Below are 22243 nucleotides of genomic sequence, written 5' to 3'. Positions count from 1 at the left end.
CAGTTTTTGTATTTTCTAGCACGAGCTCTTCGTCCTAACAGAATGTATTGGAGACAAGGCATCTACTTGAATTGGTCTCCTGAAGCTTATTGTTTGGTGGAATCAGCTGTATTTGACAACAACCCAGACAGTTTTTTGAAAATTACAGCACCTTCTTGCAGAAAAGGTTAATTATTCCTGAGACTGAGTTGTGCTCGAGTTTGATTGCAGCTTGGCATTTTGCTTTTTTGTGCTTTTGCCTTTTGGAATGCGAAGTTTAGCTTTGTAATTGTAAGTTTGGCAGATAAAGGCTGTAATTTCCTTGTTTTGGTTTGTTGAAGGTTGCATCCTTTTGGGACAAGTTGTGGATCACATTGATTCTCTTATGGAAGAATGGTTTCCAGGTTTGCTGGATATAGATGTATGTGGTGAAGGGGAAACACTGTTGAAGAAATGGGCTCTGTACAGTTTTGAGGACGGTGAAGAACACCAAAAAATACTACTTGATGACTTACTTAAAAAAGCTGAAGAAGGTATTTGTGTTTATGACATTTGAAGTACGTAGATAAATTTTGTATTGCAGGCATCTACTTTATAACATCTGGGTACTTAATGTTATTTAAAAGTGCTGTCATTTCTGTAGGAAATAATTTGAAAGTATAAGGCAAAATCAACTTACTCCTTTTTTTTTATTTAATCCAAGAGATGTCTGTATAACTGTACAATATGGGATAGATTGCAGTTGCTCAATATAATAGTTTATAAATGGCAACAGTGAAGAGTATTTCTGTCATGACTCTGATAATGCAACTTCATTTGTATAATTGAATCTAGCACATAGTAGAACCATTACTTGATCTTTTGGGATCATGTACAGCAGTAACTTGAAAGGCAGTATTCACGTGTTAACAGAATTCTTTCTTTTTGTAGATAGAAAACACATCTCTGCGTTAATTGGGCATTGTGACATAGCAACAGTTGCTTTTACATTTGATTAGTACAGATTCAGAACCTTGAAAATATTTCAACATGTAAGACACTGTAGAAATTGAATGGGATAATTGGTGTTCTGCTGCATATGTATCCATATACACACATAAATATAAGCCTGAGCATATATCTGAATTTCATTATAGCTATGTTTGTCATGTGCACTTTTAGAGATCTGTGCATCTTCCAGTGCCTTTTGATTGCTGACTGTGCTTTTTTTAAAGTCTAATTTATTTTTCTTAGGAGATCTTTTAGTAAACCCAGAGCAGCCAAGACATACCATTCCCATCGCTCAGATTGCTCCTGATCTGATCCTGGCTGACTTGCCTAGAAACATTATGTTGAACACTGATGAGCTGGAATTTGACAAAGCTCCTGAATTTCTCTTGGGTAAGCATTATTTTGTAGGTCTTTTTAGGAGAGCTTACATTGGCAAATCTGTTGAAATCAGTTCTGAAACCGTATGAAAGACAATTGAGAGATTTCTCCTTAGCAGAAATGTATTTTTTAAGATACACAGAATTTCAGGCTATTCAGTTCTGAACTTTCCATTAACTTTTATACTTGGACACTGTTTTTAATGTGTTTTGATTATTGATCATGGTGTTTAACAGTGGATGATCCACACATTTTAAAATAGGACCCTTTTGGCTATTTTTGATAAATGACTGATCTGCCTTTGTTTTTAATATTCTTTTCAATGTTGTCTTTGAAAAGGTGATGGTGGGTTTGGATCAGTGTACCGTGCTTCCTATGCTGGAGAAGAAGTTGCTGTAAAGATTTTCAATAAACATACTTCCCTCAGGCTCCTAAGACAAGTAAGAAGTGATGCTTTGTTTTCTGTAGTGCTGCTTGTGGAATATCAGCCCTAATAAAGAGCTTAAAAAAAATTCAAGTACTGTGCAAAACTATTTCAAAACATTTCAGAGCTATGCTGCCCACAGTATTTCATCTGATTTTACAATTTTCAGGAGCTTGCAGTGCTTTGTCACCTCCATCATCCCAGCTTAGTGTCTTTGCTGGCTGCTGCTGTCCGTCCCCGGATGCTGGTGATGGAATTAGCCCTTAAAGGATCTCTTGATCGTTTGCTTCAACAAGACAAAGCAAACTTAACTAGAACGCTTCAGCACAGGATAGCTCTACATGTAGCTGACGGCTTAAGGTAAATTCTGTGCTGCTGTAGAAATGGGATACAACTGCAGTTTGGACATACTGAAAATGAAAAGCTAATCTTTTCTTACATCTTCAGCAGAACATTTCTTGGGCAGACAAATACCTGCATTTTTCTGATTGATTATCTGATACAGAGCACAAGATTTTTTATCTGTTTTTTGGTTGTGGGTTTGTTTTTTTTTTCCTGGTAATAAGTGGTGCTCATAAAAGCAGAGATATGGCAAAAACATTGATTGGGATTTGCTATGTGGCCATGGATTCTGTATTAAAGTATCACAGAAATTAATTCAGTACATTTTTACATTTCTGAAAAAGTCCATGAATGTCCTCAGAAGCTATGAAAGTGTGACCAGAAAATCTGCAAAATTTGCACAGAAAATTCAGCTTGTGAGGTTGTTGTCAAACAGCCACTGATACTGCAGATAAGACTTAGCACTAAAGCAGCGTTTGTGTGGCAGTAAATACTATATCAGAACAATTCTGAAGTTGTTATTTAGTAAGGCAGGGTCATGTTGGTGATACCTGACTTTTTTGTTATGCATTATTTCACATTTGAAACCACAATTTACTGTTGTGAGAATGATGCATTTAGTGTTTGTGTGTACACGTATCCCTGAGTTATGAATGCTTCTAATAAATACTTTTTGGTTAACAGGTACCTGCATTCAGCAATGATCATTTACCGTGATCTAAAGCCTCACAACGTGTTGCTCTTTACCCTGTATCCCAATGCTGCTGTCATTGCAAAGATAGCTGACTATGGCATTGCCCAGTATTGTTGTCGAATGGGAATAAAAACCTCCGAAGGCACACCAGGTCTGGAAAAAAATAGTTAATACATTTTTGTTTAAGTTTGTAAGAAGTACCTCCTGTCTACACTATAGTTGAAATCCCCAAATGTGATCATGGTCATATTATACATAGTGCTATCAGATTTATGCCCCTCAGCATTTCTTCCTTTTGTGCTCTAACCCCTTTTAGAAGAATTAAGAATCATAGAATCCTTAGAGTTGGAAGGCAAAAGTCTTGTTTTAGTATAGATTTTGAGATACTGAAATTATACTTCTAAAAGTGTTTGTTGTTTTAATTTTCAGTAATGCATAGGTAGGTCTTTTTTCTTTTTTTTTTTTTAAGGCAATGAATACCTGCACTGTTCTCTCACTTGCAAGAGAACTATTTAGCATCAGTTCTAAAGCACTGAGCACTTAAAGAACTGAATGGTTCCTTTAGGTCCTTGAAATTGTTTATGACATATGGCCTTAAGTGTTAAGTGTTAGGTCTTTAAAAAGACTGCAGACTTGTTTTTCATTTTAATTTTTATGATAAACTAATTATTTTATATGTATTGGTGCAGGAGGTCTGTAATTAATGTACCATTTCCTTCCTTTACATTGATTACTGATATTTTGGTTAGTCTGCCACATGCAAACTATTCCAGCCCAGAAATAGTGTGACATTTTTTGTTTACTTCCTCTGATATTTTCATCAGTAAGTGTTTACTCTTACAAGAATAAAGATGGCTTCAATTTGGTATGAATCATAAATATTAATGAATTATTTATTTGCAGGATTTCGAGCACCAGAGGTTGCCAGAGGAAATGTTATTTACAATCAACAAGCTGATGTGTATTCATTTGGCTTGCTTCTCTATGACATTTTAACAGGAGGAGGTAGAATAATGGAAGGTGTGAAGTTTCCAAATGAATTTGATGAGTTAGCAATACAAGGAAAGTTACCAGGTATGCCTTGTCTCTTGCAGGCCATTTGCTTCATTTCCTCTAAAAATAGCAGCTCTTGTTTTACATTGTATCTGATGCTGATCAGAAGTAGAGCCTAAACAGTAACACTTTTTAGAAACTTCTATTTCCACACAGTCTTAAAATAGTGAGAAATAAGCATCTATTCAGCATATGTTGGTTGTAATTTCAAGGCAATAAGCTGGTTCATTTTATAACAAATAGAGATTTTCCATACTTGCAGTTTTGCTTAGACCTAACTTAAATGAGCATTGCTAGAGGTATCTTCTAAACTCATGTCTGGATTTGACCCTTGCCTACTTTTTTATGTATATCATGTAACGTATCATTAAAATAAATCCACTTCTTTCATCATGATACATTACATTAAAAAAAAAAAACATTATTGAGGAGCTGCTTATCTCACAGTCTTTTGAAAAGTCTTATAAATGCACTGCCTTTAAGAGCAGCCACTACCTGTAAAGGTTTTAAATAGTAATCCCCTTTAATGTGTCAGGCATTGGAAGTCCCTGCCTAGCTGTATAGCATTCTTCAAATACCATGTGCATTGCAATATGTGGTTGTTGGTTGCTGAAGAAAGGCTAAGCAGGATGAACATGATGTAGTCAGCTGAACAGTGTAACTCATGGTGTTCTCATTTATTGCCCTGCAATAGAGGATATGAAACGTTCTTTAAGGCTGAAAAGTCATTCCAGCTAAGAAAGGGCAGTTATATGACTTCTCCATTTGAGAGATAGAGTTCATACATTTTCAACTCTGTAAAGAGAGTAGTCCAGTTCATAATAATGATCAGAAGTATTAATTTCTGGAGATAATACAGCTCCATCTGTATACATGGTCATCTTTTCTATATTTCCACCACAGAAAGGACTGGCTGAGTTCACAAGTAAACGGAACCCATTGTTTGCTAAACTGAATATGTTCATTTGTAGGTTTTACTCATTAATTTACTTATTCATGCTACCTCTGCCTAATGGAGGACTGGAGTAACTGCTGTACATGTTGATGAGTCAAGAGGAAAAGCAATACAAGCACTGTTACTCATGAGTGATTTGTTCCTCCAGTGGTCAGCACCTATAGTGATAAGATGCACATTCAAAACACTGAGTGGGGATTTAAACTTCCATATCTCACAAATACTGTTTGGAGTTGCTTATCTGAACTGCTATACAATTTATTGAAAGTTGATCTGTATTACCAAACACAGGAGAATAAATCTGGGGAAAAGAAAAAATTGTCGATAGGAATTGGAAAGACTGCAGACAGAAATTACATGCCCTGGAGTGGTCAGCATGAATCATAACGTAACTCACACATATGTGATTCAAACCTCATGAAAAGGGACTGAATCCATTTACTTTAACTGCTTTTAATGAAAAAGACTCTAATTCTGTGACTCTCATTTTTCTGTGATAGCTGATGAGCAATTCCAAGCTGTTCGTTCTGACATTTTGCCTTAGAGCATGGTATTACTTAGAGCAGTTTTGTAAGAAGTTAGATGGATTCTTAAATTAAAGAGAAGGTTATTCAGAACTTGTAGTTCTGCTGTAAGAGGCTGCCTAAGAAGTTATCTTATTTTTCATTTAAGATCCTGTCAAAGAATATGGGTGTGCCCCCTGGCCTAAAGTTGAACATTTAATTAAAAAATGTTTGAAGGAAAACCCTCAGGAACGACCAACATCTTCCCAGGTATTACTTAGTGTGTTTATTAGTATTTTTGTGATAGATGACACCGTGAAGTTATTGTGCTATCTAAAAAGAAATAGCAGGTTTTTGTCAGTAAGAGACACAGTGTTTTTAATGTTGTTCTCCTTCTCTGGGAAGAAAACAACCATGGAATACTGCCTGCCCTTATTACCCAGGATAAACTGTTCCATTCAAATCTACCAACCATTTATTGCAGCCTTCTGTTTTTCCTTGTTTTGCTCTGTAATGATGATAGTGAAACAGAGTGCAGATTACTTTGTATTTTTTACTAGAGTTATGCAAAAAGGACTTTGTTGTATAATATCAGCACAGATTTCCTTGCACTGTTCCATGCATGAGAGAGGAGGAACAGTGATGTGGATCTGAAATCTACTGTTATCACACATCATATTGCTCTTTGATGTGAAATTTTGAAACATGCCTTAATCCCACTGATCTCCTGAAAAGTAAGAAAATGAAGGTAAAGTTCCCCGTTGAACATTGCTCATTAATAACAGTATACAGATTAGCTGAGATAGCATGTCTGTATTCCATAAAACATTGTTATCCATTCTTTGTTATTTATTTAGCCCTGTACAAGTCCTTGTTATTACCGTGTGCATGGTGTGGCTTTCTTTGTAGGTGTATGAGATTTTGAATTCTGCGGAGCTTATCTGTTTGATGAGGTATGTTTCAATACCCAGCACTTCCACAGCAGAGTGCATGGTAGCTGCCAATCAAAGCTGCAAGAAGGCAGGAGTCTGGATAGGCAATGGGAACACAGAAAAAGCACAGCTTTCTTTTGTTAACCTAAATACAGATGGACATACTTGTGAGGTATGTGTGAAAGTTGTCATTTATTATAACTTTGTTGGCACCCAGATGTGTTTCAGAAGAGTTAACTGCATTTGAACAGTAGGATATTGCTTCTGGACAGTTCAGCTTTGAGAGATCTTGGCAAGAAAAAAGATTTCTTATAAATGAATCATCCTTGCATCCATGAAATGTAACAGAAACACTCTCTTACCCTCTCTTCCTGCCATCCTGCTTGAACTTTTGACTAATTCTGTCTTTCCAACACCATGTTTCTTTCTTACACTGAGATGGGGATTGGAATGTGATGATCCTTGGGATCCCTTCCAACCCAAGCCATTCTATGATTCTATGGAAGCTATTTCTAGCATGGAGGCTAGGACGAGAAGTAATAGCTGTATAGCTATTATATATCCTTGGTGCCTCCATGTCCCCTAACAATCCAGCTAGTCTCTTAACAATTCCTCTCTTCCCAGGTATGTCACCTCCTTCTGACACTCTGGGTAATAACCTTCAGCTCTCTTGATTTGCTTTTTGTTCATCCCAGTCTTGTGCCAATAGGAAAGTTTTACCGAGGCTTGATGAGCTGTGATATCCATGTGTTTCTCTTCATCTTCCAGAAATGACTATGACTCATCATCAAAGCTTTTTAAACTGAATTTCCAAAAAGGATCTGCCATCTGTTGGCCATGATACATTTGAATTAGTAGACTTGGTATAAATTGTATGCCTTATTTTTCTAAAACTAAAATGGAAAGGAAAAGTTAGACCTTTAGCTTTACTGTTAGCAACTAAACTGAACCAATATTGTGTAGCTCTGTTTGCTTAATGCTCTGATGGCTTTTGAGACCTTCATTAGAATAGGGAGATAAAGTATTTTTCTCAGTGTTCATCTTAGAGATTTTCCTATGTACCATTTGAGGCGGCCTTCCCAGCGCTCTGAAGATAGATGGTACAGTGGAAGATGTGTTCTGCTAATCAGGAGTTAGATGTCACAGAGAACACCTTCATGGGAAGACTCAATGCCCAGGAAGATTATACCTTATTTTTGTTACCAGCAATTTACTACTGTTTACCTGCATTGAAAACATAACCGGGTTGTTGAGTGTTTTGTTGGTTTTTTTTTTTTTCTGACTCAGGATATTGCAGATAGTAAAATTTTAAGTTTGGCATTGGTGACCCTTCCTACTGAGAAAGAAAACTGGATTGTGGCAGGAACCCATTCTGGTTCTCTGTGGGCAGTTAACACAGAAGATGAAACAAGACGGCACCGTCTGCAGAAGATGTCTGATTCTATCACCTGTTTATACTGTAATTCACTTTCCAAGCAAAGGTGTGTATGGTTTTAAATATCTTGTGTTATGTTTTGAAAGTGCCACTGACCAGAGATGTTCAGAAAGTGACAGCTGTATGCTCATGAGATGGTTTTGTTCAAACAGCTGCCTATTTTGTCTGTCTTTTCACTTACTTTTGTACCCAGTGTAACAGGACACTGCATTCCTGATCACAGGTGGTTGTATTTGCTAATAGGGTTCAGTGAAACTCTTGAAGCACCAGAGGTTACTAATTTAATTTTGTCTTACCTGATTCTTTTTATGAAATAATTGTTTTCTTTTTTATTTTATTTCAGCAAGCAGAAGAATTTCTTTCTGGTAGGCACAGCTGATGGTACACTGGCAGTGTTTGAAGACAGAGCAGTAAAGGTAGATTTATTCTTTCTAGTCTGTTCTAAAAATGCTGCCAGTAATATGTAAAGCAGTTACTGATACTGGCTCTATTTCATGCAGCTTATTTTTAAATTGCTTCTCTAAAATTAAAAATCATTTTTCTGTACAGTCTGAGCTGCACATGTTTTACAATTAATGTTTTAACCAGTAGTTAAGAGGGGAAAATTATTTGTTGTTTTAGGACTTAACAATTCTACCATTCTGTGACTTTGGTAGGCCTGACTAGAGAGGGGCATTAATAGTTACTATTCAGAATATTCTGAGACCATCTCCTTTAGTCATTATTCTTACAGTTCCTTTTTTTCTTTTCAGTCTACAGTGCATTTTCTCTCTGTAGAACAGATACTTCAAGAAGACAGTATTGTTTCGATTCCCTAGAGGTCAGAGTTCTGTTCACAGAACAGATAAAGAGATGCCAGTAGCCATTCCTGTTGGCTGGTTCCTGATGGTTAGCTGCTGCCCATAGGCAACTTAGAGCAGTTATGGAGTTGCAGTGCACTTCAGAGCTAGAATATGGCCTGGTCTGGATTTTCTCTAGGATATCAATGTGGCTTTCTTGGACTGGGCCAGCAGTTGTAGAAGTTATGAGTGCCAGCTCTGTCCTATTTCTGTTCACACAGAATGTATTCTTTGGGCATTCATAATGGACTTGCAGTCCCTGCAATCCTGAAGAGAGAATGTTTCAAAAGATCTAGCTGTGAATATTCTGTGGGTTGTGTGGCATTACTTTAACAGTTCCTACTTCGTGTGTCTGCATGCTCCTTGTTTCTAATGGAGAGTGTATTTCTTCCCACAGTGCAAGGGTGCAACACCTTTGAAGATATTAACTATAGGAAATGTTAGCACACCACTGATGTGCTTAAATGAATCTACGTATTTATCTGAAAAAAATACAATTTGGGGAGGCTGTGGAACAAAGCTCATAGCTTTATCTAGTGATTTCTCTGTCCAAAAGCTGATTGAAACAAAGTCAAGCCAACTGTAAGTTTTTTAATGTAATGTCACTTGGCTCTTTTCTTGTTTGTGTCAAAGATTTCTGATGGTACTTTGGTATGATGTCTTGTTCTGGATCTGTTTGGGTTTTTTAACTTCATCTTTCCATTATTTTCCTTCCATAATATCAATGAAATACAGTGTGCATTAAAACAAGATCACCGAGTAACATGTAAAGTATTCATTGCTACAGCAAGCCCTTGCAACTGTATCCTAGCCCACTTGGGTTTTGAGGCTGAATTAATCTCTTAAAAGTTACAGACAACTTGATTATAATCAGATTTTTTTTTTTTCTGCTGGATGTTTTCTGTGATTCTGACTGGAGTTATTCTCTCTTCTAGGTTCTGTCACAACACTTACAGTGATGCAAACATTATTTCAATAGCAGTAGACAAATCCATCTACTTGGCGAAGAAAAATAGCCATTTTGTGGAAATCTGGGACAAGAAGACTGAAAAACTTTCTGAACTAATTGACTGTGCGCATTTTCTTAAGTAAGAATTTCAAGTAGTATTTCAAGAAGTATTTCAAACTGATGGCCTGTTGCATAGAAAGCTGACTGAAGGTTGCCTTCTCCAGCATATCTATACGATGTGCTAGATATATATACCTCACATTTCTGGTGATAAGGGGCTTGCCCAGTTCCTTAGGAGGATTTCTTTCCTCTCTTCTGGCCCAGAAAATCAAAATATTCCATATGGAATCTCAGATCTCTAAGACCTTTATTATATTTCACAATCTGTGATTTCAAGAAGATTAATTTAACTCTATTGAAGAAGAAAGTCTTTTGCTGTCCTCAGCTGATTGGGTAAGATAGTCATGATTTGTATTCAGTTTTACTGCCTGCATCCCTTAATAAAAAATGTTTTCTCCCTACATCAGAGTTTTAGTAGCAGTGACAGCAATTTACATTTGCATTTAAATTGTTCCTCTTCCTTAGTGTTCTACATCCATTTCATTTTTTATGAAGGCTAGGAGCAGCTTTAGATGTGCTCCTCCCCCTCTGCAGAGACCCTATTTTCCTGCAAACTGAGGGAAAAGAGAGAAGTGTACCTGCCTCCTATTTAAAGATCTTTTCCAGTGCACTGACTGGCTCTTAGAAGTCCAGTAGTTTTCATCTCAGACTGTTTAAATTAAATGAACTGATTAGCATGAGGTATTTGCATTTTGTCGTGATGAATGATCATTTGAAAGGCTGGCACTGAGGTAGACATTCTAGCAACTATGGGATGGCATGCCACCAAAATTTAATACAAATTCTCTCCACACTTTTAGGGATGAAGTGGAAAAACTAAACAAAGAATCAAAACATAAAGTTGCTTATTCTGGAAGAGTGAAGACAATTTGCCTGCAGAAAAATACTGCACTGTGGGTAGGGACAGGAGGAGGACATATCCTGCTACTTGATTTATCAACACGTCGCCCTGTACGAGTAATAGATAACTTTTGTGACTCTATTCGAGTCATGCTAACAGCTCAGCTAGGTAAGTAAAGCCATCAAATGACAAGCACTTTGAAATCAGTTCCAAGATTAGGATCACTGGCTTCTGTCTGATGTGATGTTCCAGGAACAGATCAGCATTTTCCGTGTTCTGTTCATTCATGCTATTCTATTGCTGTCGCCTTCACTCAGTGTCAGACAGACCAACAGGCTGCCATAGCTGTGCCCACAGAAAACAGCACTCTCCCTTGGCTTATCATGTGAACACCCCACCATCACTGTATACTTTGTGCCGTGCTTCAGCACAGCTCTCACTGTCCCCTGTCCTAAAGGCATTGTCTTAATCTCTGTCTGACTGTGTTGATTCTCCATCTTAAGTTTTATGCTTCTGGTTTCTCTCCCTGTGGAGCTCGTTGTGTTTTATTTTTTTCCTTAATTGCTAATTTCCTGCTTTTCTTCTACCGTACTAATTCAAGAATCACAGAGTCACTTAGGTTGGAAAAGACCTTTAAGAACATCAAGTCCAGACATCAACCAGACCTACCAAATCCCATCATTAATCTGTGTCCCTTATTGCCATACCCATGTCTCTTAAATACCGCGGGGGATGGGGACTCCATCACCTCCCTGAGTAGCCCATTCCAATGCTTGATTTACCTCTCCATGAGGAATTTCTTCCTACTGCCCCATCTGAACCTCCTCTGTTGCAGCTTGTGCCCATTTCCTCACATCCTATCACTTGTCACTCAAGAACAGAGACTGACATTTTCCTTGCTGCGACTTCCTTCCAGGTGCTTGTAGACTGCAATACGGTCTCCCCTCAGCCTCCTTTTCTCCAGACTAAATATCCCTGATTCCTTCAGTTGCTCCTCATGACACCTGTGTTTTAATTCCTTCATTGCTCTTCTCCACACACGCTCAAGCAACTCGATGTCCTCCTGTAGTGAGGGGCAAAGAGCCCAACACAGCATTCGAGGTGTGGTTTCACCAGTGCCACATACAAGGATACACCCAGTCCTGCTGCCACACTGATTCTGATGCAGGCCAGGCCACAATTGGTCTTTTTGACCATCAGCACACACTGGTGGCTCTCCTTCAGCCAGCTGCCAACCAACACCTCCAGGTCCTGTTCTGTTGGACAGCTTTCCAGCCGCTCTTTCCTGAACCTGTGCTGCCTCACGGGGTAGTTTGAGCTCAGTGCAGCACCCAGCACTTACCCTTGTTGAATATCATTCAGATGCTTTTTTCAGGGTTGGGTCACAGGCAGATAGCAGCAAAGCTGGAAGAGTGTCCCAGGCTTGGACTCAGATCGATACATTTGTGGTGTTCACATCACCTCATCAGGCTGCTGTGGTGCAGCGATCTCATAGTGCTCTCAGTGTTGTATGAGTCAAAAAAAACTCCATCTTCCTCTGGCTTGCTTTTGCCTGGGACAGCAAGTTGTTCATATTCTGTTCAGTCCTCAGCTCTGTGTGCCAGCTTCCGAGTCCAGATCCACTAACACAGCATTATGGGTCCTTCTGGTCCTGATAGCTACAGTATTAGTGCTGTAAAGGGACTCTTATTTTTAGTGTTTTGTACAAATAGAATAGTTGCTATAAAAATAAGATTTCTGCCTCACGTTATTGTCATTGACAGGAAAATTATATTGTATAAAGTAATACGGTGTGACTTTTAACAAGCCTTGAGTCTCATATGCTTGGTTTCCAGACTATACAGCATTTTTAATCAAAATTTTATAGAGAGAAAAGTTAATACTTCATGAGAAAGAAAAGTTAATACTTCATGAGAAATAGATTGGTTGGATTTGCAGACAACTAAAGAATGGCAAGAGACTGATTCATGCCATTTGATGTGTACTTTTTCCTTTTGATCATTTTCTCCCAGCAATTATTTATAAAAACTGGGCTTTTCTCCTACTTTCAAAACTTTGGTTCCACCAGTGTATTCACAGAAGCCCTGGAAATGGCACCACGTCTGCTGAACTGTTCTTCATTTTAGCATTAAAATATGTAATGGCAATGTAACTATTTTCAGAAAAAAGGATTGTCAGATGTTGAGATATCAATTTTATCTTTAGTTTATGTATGAATAAGTGAACATGTCTTTTTCTAATTCTGTCACTTGACAATTCACAAATAATACACAAGACATCATCTTTAGAGGATGGTTTATATGTAAATATATGTAGTTCATTTTGCAAGTGACAATGTAGACTTCTCTACAGTAACCAAGGCCCCTAGTCTGAGTAAGAAAGCTTGCACTTACATTCCCATCTGTTCAGTATGAAGTATGGACAGAGCTAGGTGCAAATAAGGCCTGTTGTGAAAGCTCTTGTCATGGGAGATGCACAAGGCTCCCATCAGCCCTCTGCAATTCAACCACTCTGGCCTCCCTAGTTGTTTTCCACATTATTCCAGAGGTATCTTATTGTGATCCATCCCCTATTTCTACTTAGTTCAGAACACTTTCAATGAATTTGTATCATATTTGATTGTTTCATTTGTTTACAACCAAACTGATTGCTGGCACTTTGTGCTGAGCATGGGAACTTTGTTTGCAGCCTGTGCCTTCACTGTGACATCTGTTTTCTGCAACTGCTACCTCTGCACATGGTGAATAGCAGAGTACTTTGTTCTTAGGCTAGTTCAACAGGCTGAACAGCTGATCCAGGCTTTGAACTCTGGTCAACCCCTACATTAAATAGAGACATTAACTGTATTGTTCGTTTTCATGTTGTTTTTTCTCATGGTGGATGACTATGAATAAAGGGCCCAAAGAAAAATTCTGATTTCTGTCATCTTAGCAGCATTTGCATGATACTCTTTCTATCCTTAAATTACAAAGTTCACATTAAAATTAAAATCTGAACTTTTATTTCTTTGAAAAAGGGAGTCTGAAGAACGTGGTGGTGGTTTTGGGATACTGCTACAAGGGTGACACCGAAGATGACAAATACCACAAAGGTACCTGAACTGTGTCTTATTAATCTATATTATTAGTGAAGCAGAAACTTTGATGCTTGGCCGCCCTCTGTGATATATTTGGAGAGCCAATGATCGACATTTGATATACTCTTATTAAGATTATTATTAGTTTTTGTCATCTGCTGCATTTCTTGGCTCCTTACAAACAATAGCTACCTGAATTGATCGGATGAAGCTACTCTTTGAAGGGCATATAATTTTCTGGAAAACTCTATTTGGAGAGTAATTGCCCGTGTCTAATTGGAGAGCGTGTCACATGGATTTCCAAAGGGGCCTCCAGGAATATTCAGTGTTCTTGTGAACAGTGTGGATGAAGGAATAATGTATCTGCTTTTCAGATTGGCAGACAACATTTAGCTCAGAGAAGCCACGAGCACAGGGGAGGACAAGGTTGGAATTCACAGCAGCCTTGACAGATAGAACAAATGGTCTGGAAGGAATTGGATACAGTTCAGTAAGGACAGATGTGAGACCTCAAATGTAATGAGGGGAGATCTGCTGTACCAACATGAGGAAATGGTCGGCTTAAGCAGTGATGCTGAAAAAAGGTTTATTTTGATCACAGGTGGAACATGAGTCAACAGTGTCATGTTCCTGCAGAAGAGGCAAAAACCATTCTTGTGCCAATAGAAAAGTGGCTTCTCTAAGACATGAGAACTAATTCCTATGCTCTGCTGAGCTCTGATAAGGCCTCTGCTGGAGGAGTGCATCCATCTGGGACACTGCTGAATGATCTGAACCATTAGGAATAGCCCAGAGGAGAGAAATGCAACCTCTGGGGAAATATTGAAGATAAATTGCTTAATATAAAGAAAGCATACAAAAGATATGATAATAGGCTTCAACTATGTAAATAAAGAAGAAGGGAATAACACTTCAACATATTATTCCCTGTGGGTAGTAAAGGCTAAGCAGTTTCTATTACAGCAAGGGAAATTTAGGTCATACATCAGGAAGTGCTTCCTGACAATTAGGATAGCAACTACTAGAATAGGAAGATAAAATCTCCATCTTTGATTTGTTTTGCTTTTTTTCCTAAGAACAGTTACAACTGATGCCCTTCTTCAGCTGTTTCTGACACTTGGTAAAGTGGCAATGACAGTATACATTTAAAGGTGGCAAGCACAGATGAGCTGACTGCAGTAGAATAACAGAAGTGGCCCTGTTTCAGTATTTTCACTACCTTCTGAAATCAGTTGTCAGTGAATGGGTTTTGAGCCTTTTAAGCATTCTTAAAATGTATCTGCTTGGAAATAAAGATGAAATTTTATGCAGGCACCTCTATTAGCATTGGCCATAGCTCAGGTCAACACCTTCTGGCCCACAGGCATCAGAAATGGTTTCTCAAGCACTTTTAAATGGTTTAAGAGCTGGAATCCAAACCATTGTGCAAGTACAAATGGCTGTGGCCTGTAACTTAACTACCACATGCAGAAGGTGTTACACAGCTTAGCTTCCAGGTCCTAAATATTATACTTCAGGCAGACAATTAATGAGCAATTAAAAGATGAGCAGACAAGCAAAACCACTTCTATTTACGCAATAATAATTTGTTCTATTGCCATTTTTTTTTTCCCCCCAGAATTACAATCCTGTGTGTCAGTGTGGGACATTAACCTCCCCCATGAAGTGCAAAACCTGAAGAAGCATATAGAAGTGAGACAGGAACTAGCTGAAAAAATGAAGAGCTTTACTTTGGACTGAAAAAAACCCTGCAAGTGCCATTCTCTTTTCCAGACTTCTATCCTAACTTACTGTGCAATATTCACAGCCTCCTGTTGCTGGCCTCCTTAACCCAAACCAGGAAAGAAATCTTCCCAAATCATTGTGTGACTAAGAAGAAAGAAGGGAGTTATTTATAATGTTCAAAAGGACAGAAAAGCATTGAGGATTTCATAATCTAAAGATGACCACGTGTCTGTTTACTCATGAAGTTCTGCGCCGAGCAACTGTGGCTCAGCTTTGGGATGTTTGTTCATCCGGTTTTTAATCCCTCTTAAATTGGGAATAAGCCAGGAGACTGAAAACAGCTCTGATTTACTTCATTATCTCTACTGAGTTGACACCCACCATAGTAAGAAGCAAAACTGAAGGCTCTGCTTATTGCAGTCTCGTATGCGTGAGTTGTCTCTGATGATTCATGTTTTATTCATGTCACAGCTCTTGACCTCAGCCAAACAAAGGAAAACATTATATTCTATATAAATAAGTGAATTTAAGGAGCATGTAATGACTGTTTTCACGAGGAGCAGTGCAGTGGGCAGATCACAGTCTTTGCTTCTTTCGTCAGTAATTGACATTTTCCATTGTGATCAGAAAACCAAACTATACTAAAATAATACAATTCCTCTGAATTCAGAATTAAAATACACTGACCAGCTCTGCACCTTGGTGCCATCTTGCAGTAGTGCAGCCTGCCCTGTTCTGCGCAATGGAGTCACAGAGTTAGGAACATTTCCATCCATGCACATCTATTGCACAGCTCACTTTTGAAGGCCATGGGAAGAAACAGAGAAAGAAAACTCCTGATGAAAATGCTGCTACAGCTCATACCACAAAGAAGGAAGCATGCTCACGTTCTTGGTGCAGCTTGCTTGTTTGCTTGCCTCAGGCTGAGGGGGTAAAAAAAAAAAAAAAAAAGGCACTTCAATATATAGGATGGAGTTTCCACTTAGGTTTGTTCTAATTCATATAATTATTTGGGGGTAGGCAGTGAAACAAGGAGTGCAGGAGTTGGCCATCTCCCATGCATAACTCCCACCAGAACTTGTTGCCACACCTCCATTGCTGTCTGCCCCTTGGTCCAAGCTGCTTCTTACAGCCTTTGAGTCATTAAGTCCCTCCATTCCATCCATCAGAAGACAGAGCTCATTTTCTTGTCATGATATCAAAAGAATCCATAGGGTGCTCCTGAAATCCCACAGAGCAGAGAATGCTGAGCCACTCCTGAGTTTATTTTCTGGAGCAGAAGGGTCAGCACCCTGCAGGCTCTCAGTTCCATTTTCCCAGTTTTGAAGAACTTCTATACCTGGACAGCAGCAGTTGCCACATCCAGCTGTATCACTGTCCTATTTGCTGCCACTTGTGGTGTGCAGACTCAGGATTCCTTTCAGATCTGTGCCCCAGTTTTTTATGCATTCTTGTATTCTGCACACAGAAGATAATGTGCTATTTATATGGGATTTTATAACTCAGAAAATATATATTATAATGAATACATTTTAAAAAAAGATTATATGTAATGCAATTATGTTTATTTATGAGTCATTTTGAGATGTAAGCTTTCTACCTTTTTATTAAAGCTGTGCTTTGTTAATGACAGTCTGCTTGCTCACTGCTCCATTTCCAAGGAGAAGCTTTTGTAGACAGCTTTTGTTGCACTCCATCCCTTATGTCTACACTTGTATTTGTGTTCTTGGGGAGGAGAAGCACTGTCCTGAGAGGACCTGCTAGACTGGTCCACATGAGGTGAGCACAGGCAGTGCTGTTCCCCTGCAGTCATTATTCACCTGTCAGAAGATCACTGAGAAAGAACAACCCACAGACTGAACGTGGCCTATGGGGTGAGTGTTACAGGGGTAACAGAGCCACAGAGCCAACAGCAGCCAACCAAAAGACAGGAGGTCACCACAAACACAGCTAAGCTGGCCACTGCTGGGGACTGGCCTCCCCTCCCAGCTGCAATGTGCTCAGCACAGCACAAGCTCTATCAGATGTGATGCTGCCTGCTTACTCAGGATAACATCCAGCGTCTGAAAACCAAAGATGATTTTTACTTCAAGAAAAGCCTCTTTGCCCATGGGAAGCAAGCCATGTGGCTGGGCTGGAAGTTAAGACCTGAACTCAACATTTAATTTACCCCACATTGCTCAGTTGCTCAGTACCACACAGCTGAAGGATGTGCAGCTCTACACCTACGGCAGCAAACTGTGCAGAGGGAGCCGAATATTTCAATATTGATTTTGGTATTTTCTGCCTCAGGGTTGTTGACTTCATCTCATTCTTCTTATTGATTGCTTGCTCTGGCAAATTACATAGAGCAGATTCACCTGCAATTAATTTTACCTTACTTATGAGCAGCCCAGGTTAATCATACCGTAAACAGGTTAGATAGGCTGATTTGATGCCCTCTCCGGTTAATATCCCATCATTCCTTTTAATCTGAACTGTCATGCTTGCTCGTGTCCCTCATACCCCGTCCTGTCAGGATGCTGATCACTGAGATCCTCCCAGAAGCCACACATGGGAGAAGCGGAGGTGATCTGAGACGGCCAGCACTGCTTCATCAAGGGCAGCTGGTGCCTGACCCATCTGGTGGCTTTCTGTTGTGGAGCAGCAGTGGACAAAGGGCAACTGGTGTCAACTACATGGACTTGTGCAAGGTCGCTGTCGTGCTCCCAACACCACATCCTTCTCTCTAAATTGGAGAGAGATGGTTTGAAGGCTCAGTGAATAAGGAACTGGTTGGGTGGTCACAGCCAGAGAGTTGCGGTCAACGGCCATACAGGTGGAGGCCTGTGATTCTGTGAATCTGAGTATTTCCTTATGGACAAAGGTCATTTGTCATTGCTGCCACTTAATAACCATGCCAACCTACCTGGAGCAAGGAAGACCGATAACCGATGTTACGGTAACCTGTCTGATGGACAGGAGAGGCAGCAGAGCTCTGGGGGAGGGCTGGGCAGTGGGAATGCTTTGTAAGCCAAAAGACTTTGTGGCCAAACAAGCACAAAAGGGCTCAGCAAATGAGCAAAAGATGGCATTTTGCTCTCAGTCTGCCATGTAGAGAACTGCACAAACAATTCCTCATCACTTTTTCTGGCCTGTCTGTCATCAAAAATCTGACACCAGTCCCCATGACTTGTCTTCAGAGGACCAGTTTTTCTGATCAGAACTGGCAGATGCTCATTCTTCTGTCAGAATAGATTCTCAGCCCCACTGGGAATCCATCCCACGACTACTACAATGCACAGTTTCAACAATAACTCATTCTGGGACTTTGAATAAACATAAAAAATAATATTAAAACCAACACTCAATGCCTGTCTAATGAGTTCAACTCCTGCTCCAGGTCCTGTTTGATCAAGCAACAACTGCAAGAGCAATGTGTGCCTACAACACACACCTCAGTGCCAGGACAGTGCCTGCAGGCTGCTTCATTGATCTGAACGAGCACTAAACTGGAAGTGTTTCATAAAAGATCTTAAAAATGATCCTATCAACGTAGCTATAGAAGTGCTATGGCCCACATTTCCCTGTGGCCACTGACAGACCCTGGGTCACCCTGCCCGGCGACGGGGCGCAGTGACTGCACTCACAGCTCCAGCCCTGCCCACACAGCCATGGCACAGAGCCACCGGGCTGCACACAGCGAACCTTGTTATGTGAGTGCTGGCCCTGCTGCTTTCCTTTACCTTGGCTTCTCAGTGGTCACACAGAAGGCATCCCCAGCACCCCCAGCTTCTGCAGCACTCCCAGCCATAACATTACAGCAGAGGAGATGGCTCAGCATGGGGCTGGCTCAGCTCCTGGCAGACATATAGAGGCTTCCCCACGGCCACACTAAAGCCTCGGCCTCCTCGGCACTTCCAGTCGCCCCACTCTGACCTGCAGCTCCCTGGGATGGGACCGCTCTGCAGGCAGCAGTGGCAAAACCTGGGTCCAGAATTGGGAAAATGCCCCCTGAGATTCACTGAGACTTGACATGAAGTCACAGGGAAGCCCATTTCACACAGCAGCTCAGCTCTCACTCTGAGCATTTCCCGCTGAACACCCACAAAGCCCACACAAAGACTGCCATTCTTAAGCGCACTACCTCAAAACTCAGAGCAGGGCAGATGTTTTTCCATCCCATCCTGACCACACCTCACAGGAAGGGCCTTTGGAGGAGGACCAGAAATCCACCTGCCCCCCGCAGCACTGCTGGGCCGGCAAATAGCACTGTTCCTTCCCCACCTGAATGCTGTGACTGCAGCTGTGTCAGCAGCTGGTGGCAGCTCAAAGGATGCTGTCACATTGCATTGCACAAGTAAAGGCTCAGTGAGTTCCACATCACTTCAAAAAAAGTTCAGCTTTGAAAGGTGAAACTTAAAATCCCTTCTCTGGCTGCAGCTCAGAGAGCGACAGCATCCCCACCTGGGAGCGGGCAGCCGGCCCTTTGAAAAGCCACAGTTGTTCACTCTCACTCTTATTAACAGCTGCTAGCCAGGTAATTAAGCTGCAGTAAACAGTAATTCTCAAATGTTTTCCATCTATCACCTCCACCCGACCTGCAGCTACCCCCAACCCAGCACTGCGGCTGTACAGAGCTCAGTCCTGCTGGAAAAGCCTGAAATCCCCATGGCTGCAGCTGGTAAAACCAACATCCAGCTTCTGCCAGCTTCCAGGGGCAGCGTGCCCAAGGTGAGGGGCTTTGCAAGCCACACCACTCCTTGGTGGTACTCACACCGAGAGGAGCACTGGTCCTGGGACTGTGAGCATCTCGGTAGATGCTGGTAGTAGCAGTGAGAGGGAAGTGATTGTCCCCTTCTGCTCTGCCTTCATGAAGCTCCATCTGGAGTACTGCATCCAGGCCTGGGGCCCCCAGCACAGGAAGGATGCATGGCTGTTGGAGCAGGGTGAGGAGGGCCGTGATAATAAAGGACTGGGGCAGCAGAATGAAGACAGACTGAAGGAATTGGGCTTGTTCAGCTTGGAGAAGAGAACTATGGGGAGACCTCACACCAGCCTTCTAGTACCGGTGGGGAGCTTACTAGCAAACTTTTTACATGGTCTGATAGTGATAGAACAAGGGGGAATGGTTTTAAAATAAAACAGGAGAGATTTAGGTTAATGTTAGGAAGAAATTATTTACTCAGAGATCAGTAAGCCTTGGCACAGCTGCCCGGAGAAGCTGTGGGTACCCCATCCCTGGAGGCACTTAAGCTCAGGTTGGATGGAGCCCTGAGCTGGAGTCAGGCAGTCCTGTACACAGCAGGGGCTTGGAACAGAATGCTCTTTAAGGTCCTCTCTAACCCAAGCCATTCTATGATTCTAAAAAATATGTCACAAAATCAGATTTTGCTGAAATCCTGCCAAGGGAAGGCATTTGCCTCCAGCTCTGTCCCTCAGAAGGCAAACTACCACCCAAGGTAGACTTCTAATTTAATGACCTCAGAGACCCCAGACCGAACCACCAAAGCAGACTGAAGCAGCTGTAGGCACAAGAGCAGTGGTGGCTCGAGCCTTGGAAACACAGACAGAAGCATCACGTTCCACACACCTGGGCTACGTCAGCATCATCCCTGAACACAGCTCAACTGCTCTCATCGCTGCCGGAGGGGCTCTGGCCAAGTGCAGCCACACAGTCTGCTGGCACTGCCTTTCCTCTGCTTCCTATTTTCACATAATTTTGACTTCCATACCAGCAGGGAAACTTGAGGTGGGACCAGGAGCAATCCTGTTTAATCTCTGCGAAATAAGTGGTTTTATAGAGGGTGATGCACTATCTTTACTTCCCTGAAGTGACACCAAAAATTCTAGTACAGCACTACTGAGGATTACAAAAATAGAAATTTCCCTGAGGGTCTAAGGCAGGGGCAGGAATTGTAGTGGAAATACTGACAAGAGGCTGGAAGTCCTGCCACGTGCCTCAGCTCCTGCCCTGTGGGCAGCCTCTGTGCCATCAGTCCCAACAGAGACATCAGGAAAGGGGTGAGAGGTGATGCTCCCTTCCAGATCTCTGCACAAAAAGGAAACCCAACTGAGTCCCAGTTTTGCAAGTAACCAATGCTCACGCAGTTCCAAGGTCTGACTGCAGGCATCAGACAGCAACAGATTGTGCACAGCATCATTACTTGAAGCATCACCTGTTATCTACTGGGCGTGCACACTGACAACGGGAGAAGTCTTCATGGCTCCTGATGTACCTTGTCAGTGAGCTGACCACCACACCTGGGTCTTGTCCACATGTGGTCATCAGGATCCGCAAACAAAGGTCAAAAAGACAGTTGGGGGGAAAGTTACTTTGTGTACAGGGGCTGTGTGGTGGACTTCAAATGCAAAGAGCTCCAAGGAGGAGGCTCAAGATTAAAACACAACCCTCTGTGGAACTTAACAACCAGCAACAAATGAATTCTAACATCAGCTGCTTAGTGTAAAACAACTGCAGATTGCAAGCTCAAAAACATCAAGCAAGGTAGGAAGCCAGCATCACCTGTGCATCAATGTGACCACTGCAATTACATTCTTGCTGCTTTAAAGAGCACTGGCATTATGTTACACAGGACATGGTGCCATATCCTCACACAGAACTACACAAACAAGGCAAAAGCTGACTCCCTGACCTTGCCTCTGTCTGTACAGTTAATCACAGCTGAACACACACCCACATCTGATAGCTCCTAAGCAACTCTGCTGGCTACCTGGAGCTCAGCAAGGATCTCCACAGGGCAGCGGTGAGTGGGGCAGTGCTCTCAGCCCTGGGCACAGCCAAACCCAATAGAACAGCTCCAACCAACAGCTCAAATTCAACCAACAGCTCCAACTGCAAGCTGCCAGGTGGGCACAGTGCAAGGGCTGGCACTGCAGCCACGGTGTGTGGTGCCCTACAGACAGAGCAAAGTACCTTGCTAGCTTCCTTCTGCAGCACTCAGCACAACAGGTACCTCTGTCACACTTGGCTTTCTCCTGCCCACTGATGCACCATGCCATTCCACC

General features: G+C 41.3%; 1 protein-coding gene across 5 annotated transcripts in view; it reads left to right on the top strand.

Annotated features, from left to right (window-relative positions):
• The window catches only part of LRRK2 (leucine rich repeat kinase 2), a 64714-nt gene extending 47082 nt beyond the window's left edge, over window positions 1–17632 (top strand). For all 5 annotated transcript variants that reach the window (XM_031600581.2, XM_090136141.1, XM_090136144.1 and 2 more), the window contains 16 exons: window positions 20–166; window positions 321–512; window positions 1213–1359; window positions 1687–1787; window positions 1941–2131; window positions 2798–2958; window positions 3711–3881; window positions 5488–5588; window positions 6228–6422; window positions 7538–7731; window positions 8029–8101; window positions 8922–9106; window positions 9460–9612; window positions 10394–10602; window positions 13451–13525; window positions 15129–17632. In XM_031600581.2, coding sequence (XP_031456441.2) covers window positions 20–166; window positions 321–512; window positions 1213–1359; window positions 1687–1787; window positions 1941–2131; window positions 2798–2958; window positions 3711–3881; window positions 5488–5588; window positions 6228–6422; window positions 7538–7731; window positions 8029–8101; window positions 8922–9106; window positions 9460–9612; window positions 10394–10602; window positions 13451–13525; window positions 15129–15250 — 2417 coding nt within the window. In that variant the 3' untranslated portion in view covers window positions 15251–17632. The remainder of the gene's footprint in view (window positions 1–19; window positions 167–320; window positions 513–1212; window positions 1360–1686; window positions 1788–1940; window positions 2132–2797; window positions 2959–3710; window positions 3882–5487; window positions 5589–6227; window positions 6423–7537; window positions 7732–8028; window positions 8102–8921; window positions 9107–9459; window positions 9613–10393; window positions 10603–13450; window positions 13526–15128) is intronic.
• Window positions 17633–22243: the final 4611 nt, after the last annotated feature.

Source organism: Phasianus colchicus, chromosome 1 (assembly GCF_987193195.1).
Source record: "Phasianus colchicus chromosome 1, bPhaCol1.hap1.1, whole genome shotgun sequence".
NCBI lineage: Eukaryota > Metazoa > Chordata > Aves > Galliformes > Phasianidae > Phasianus > Phasianus colchicus.
This window is presented reverse-complemented; position numbering and strand designations above follow the sequence as displayed.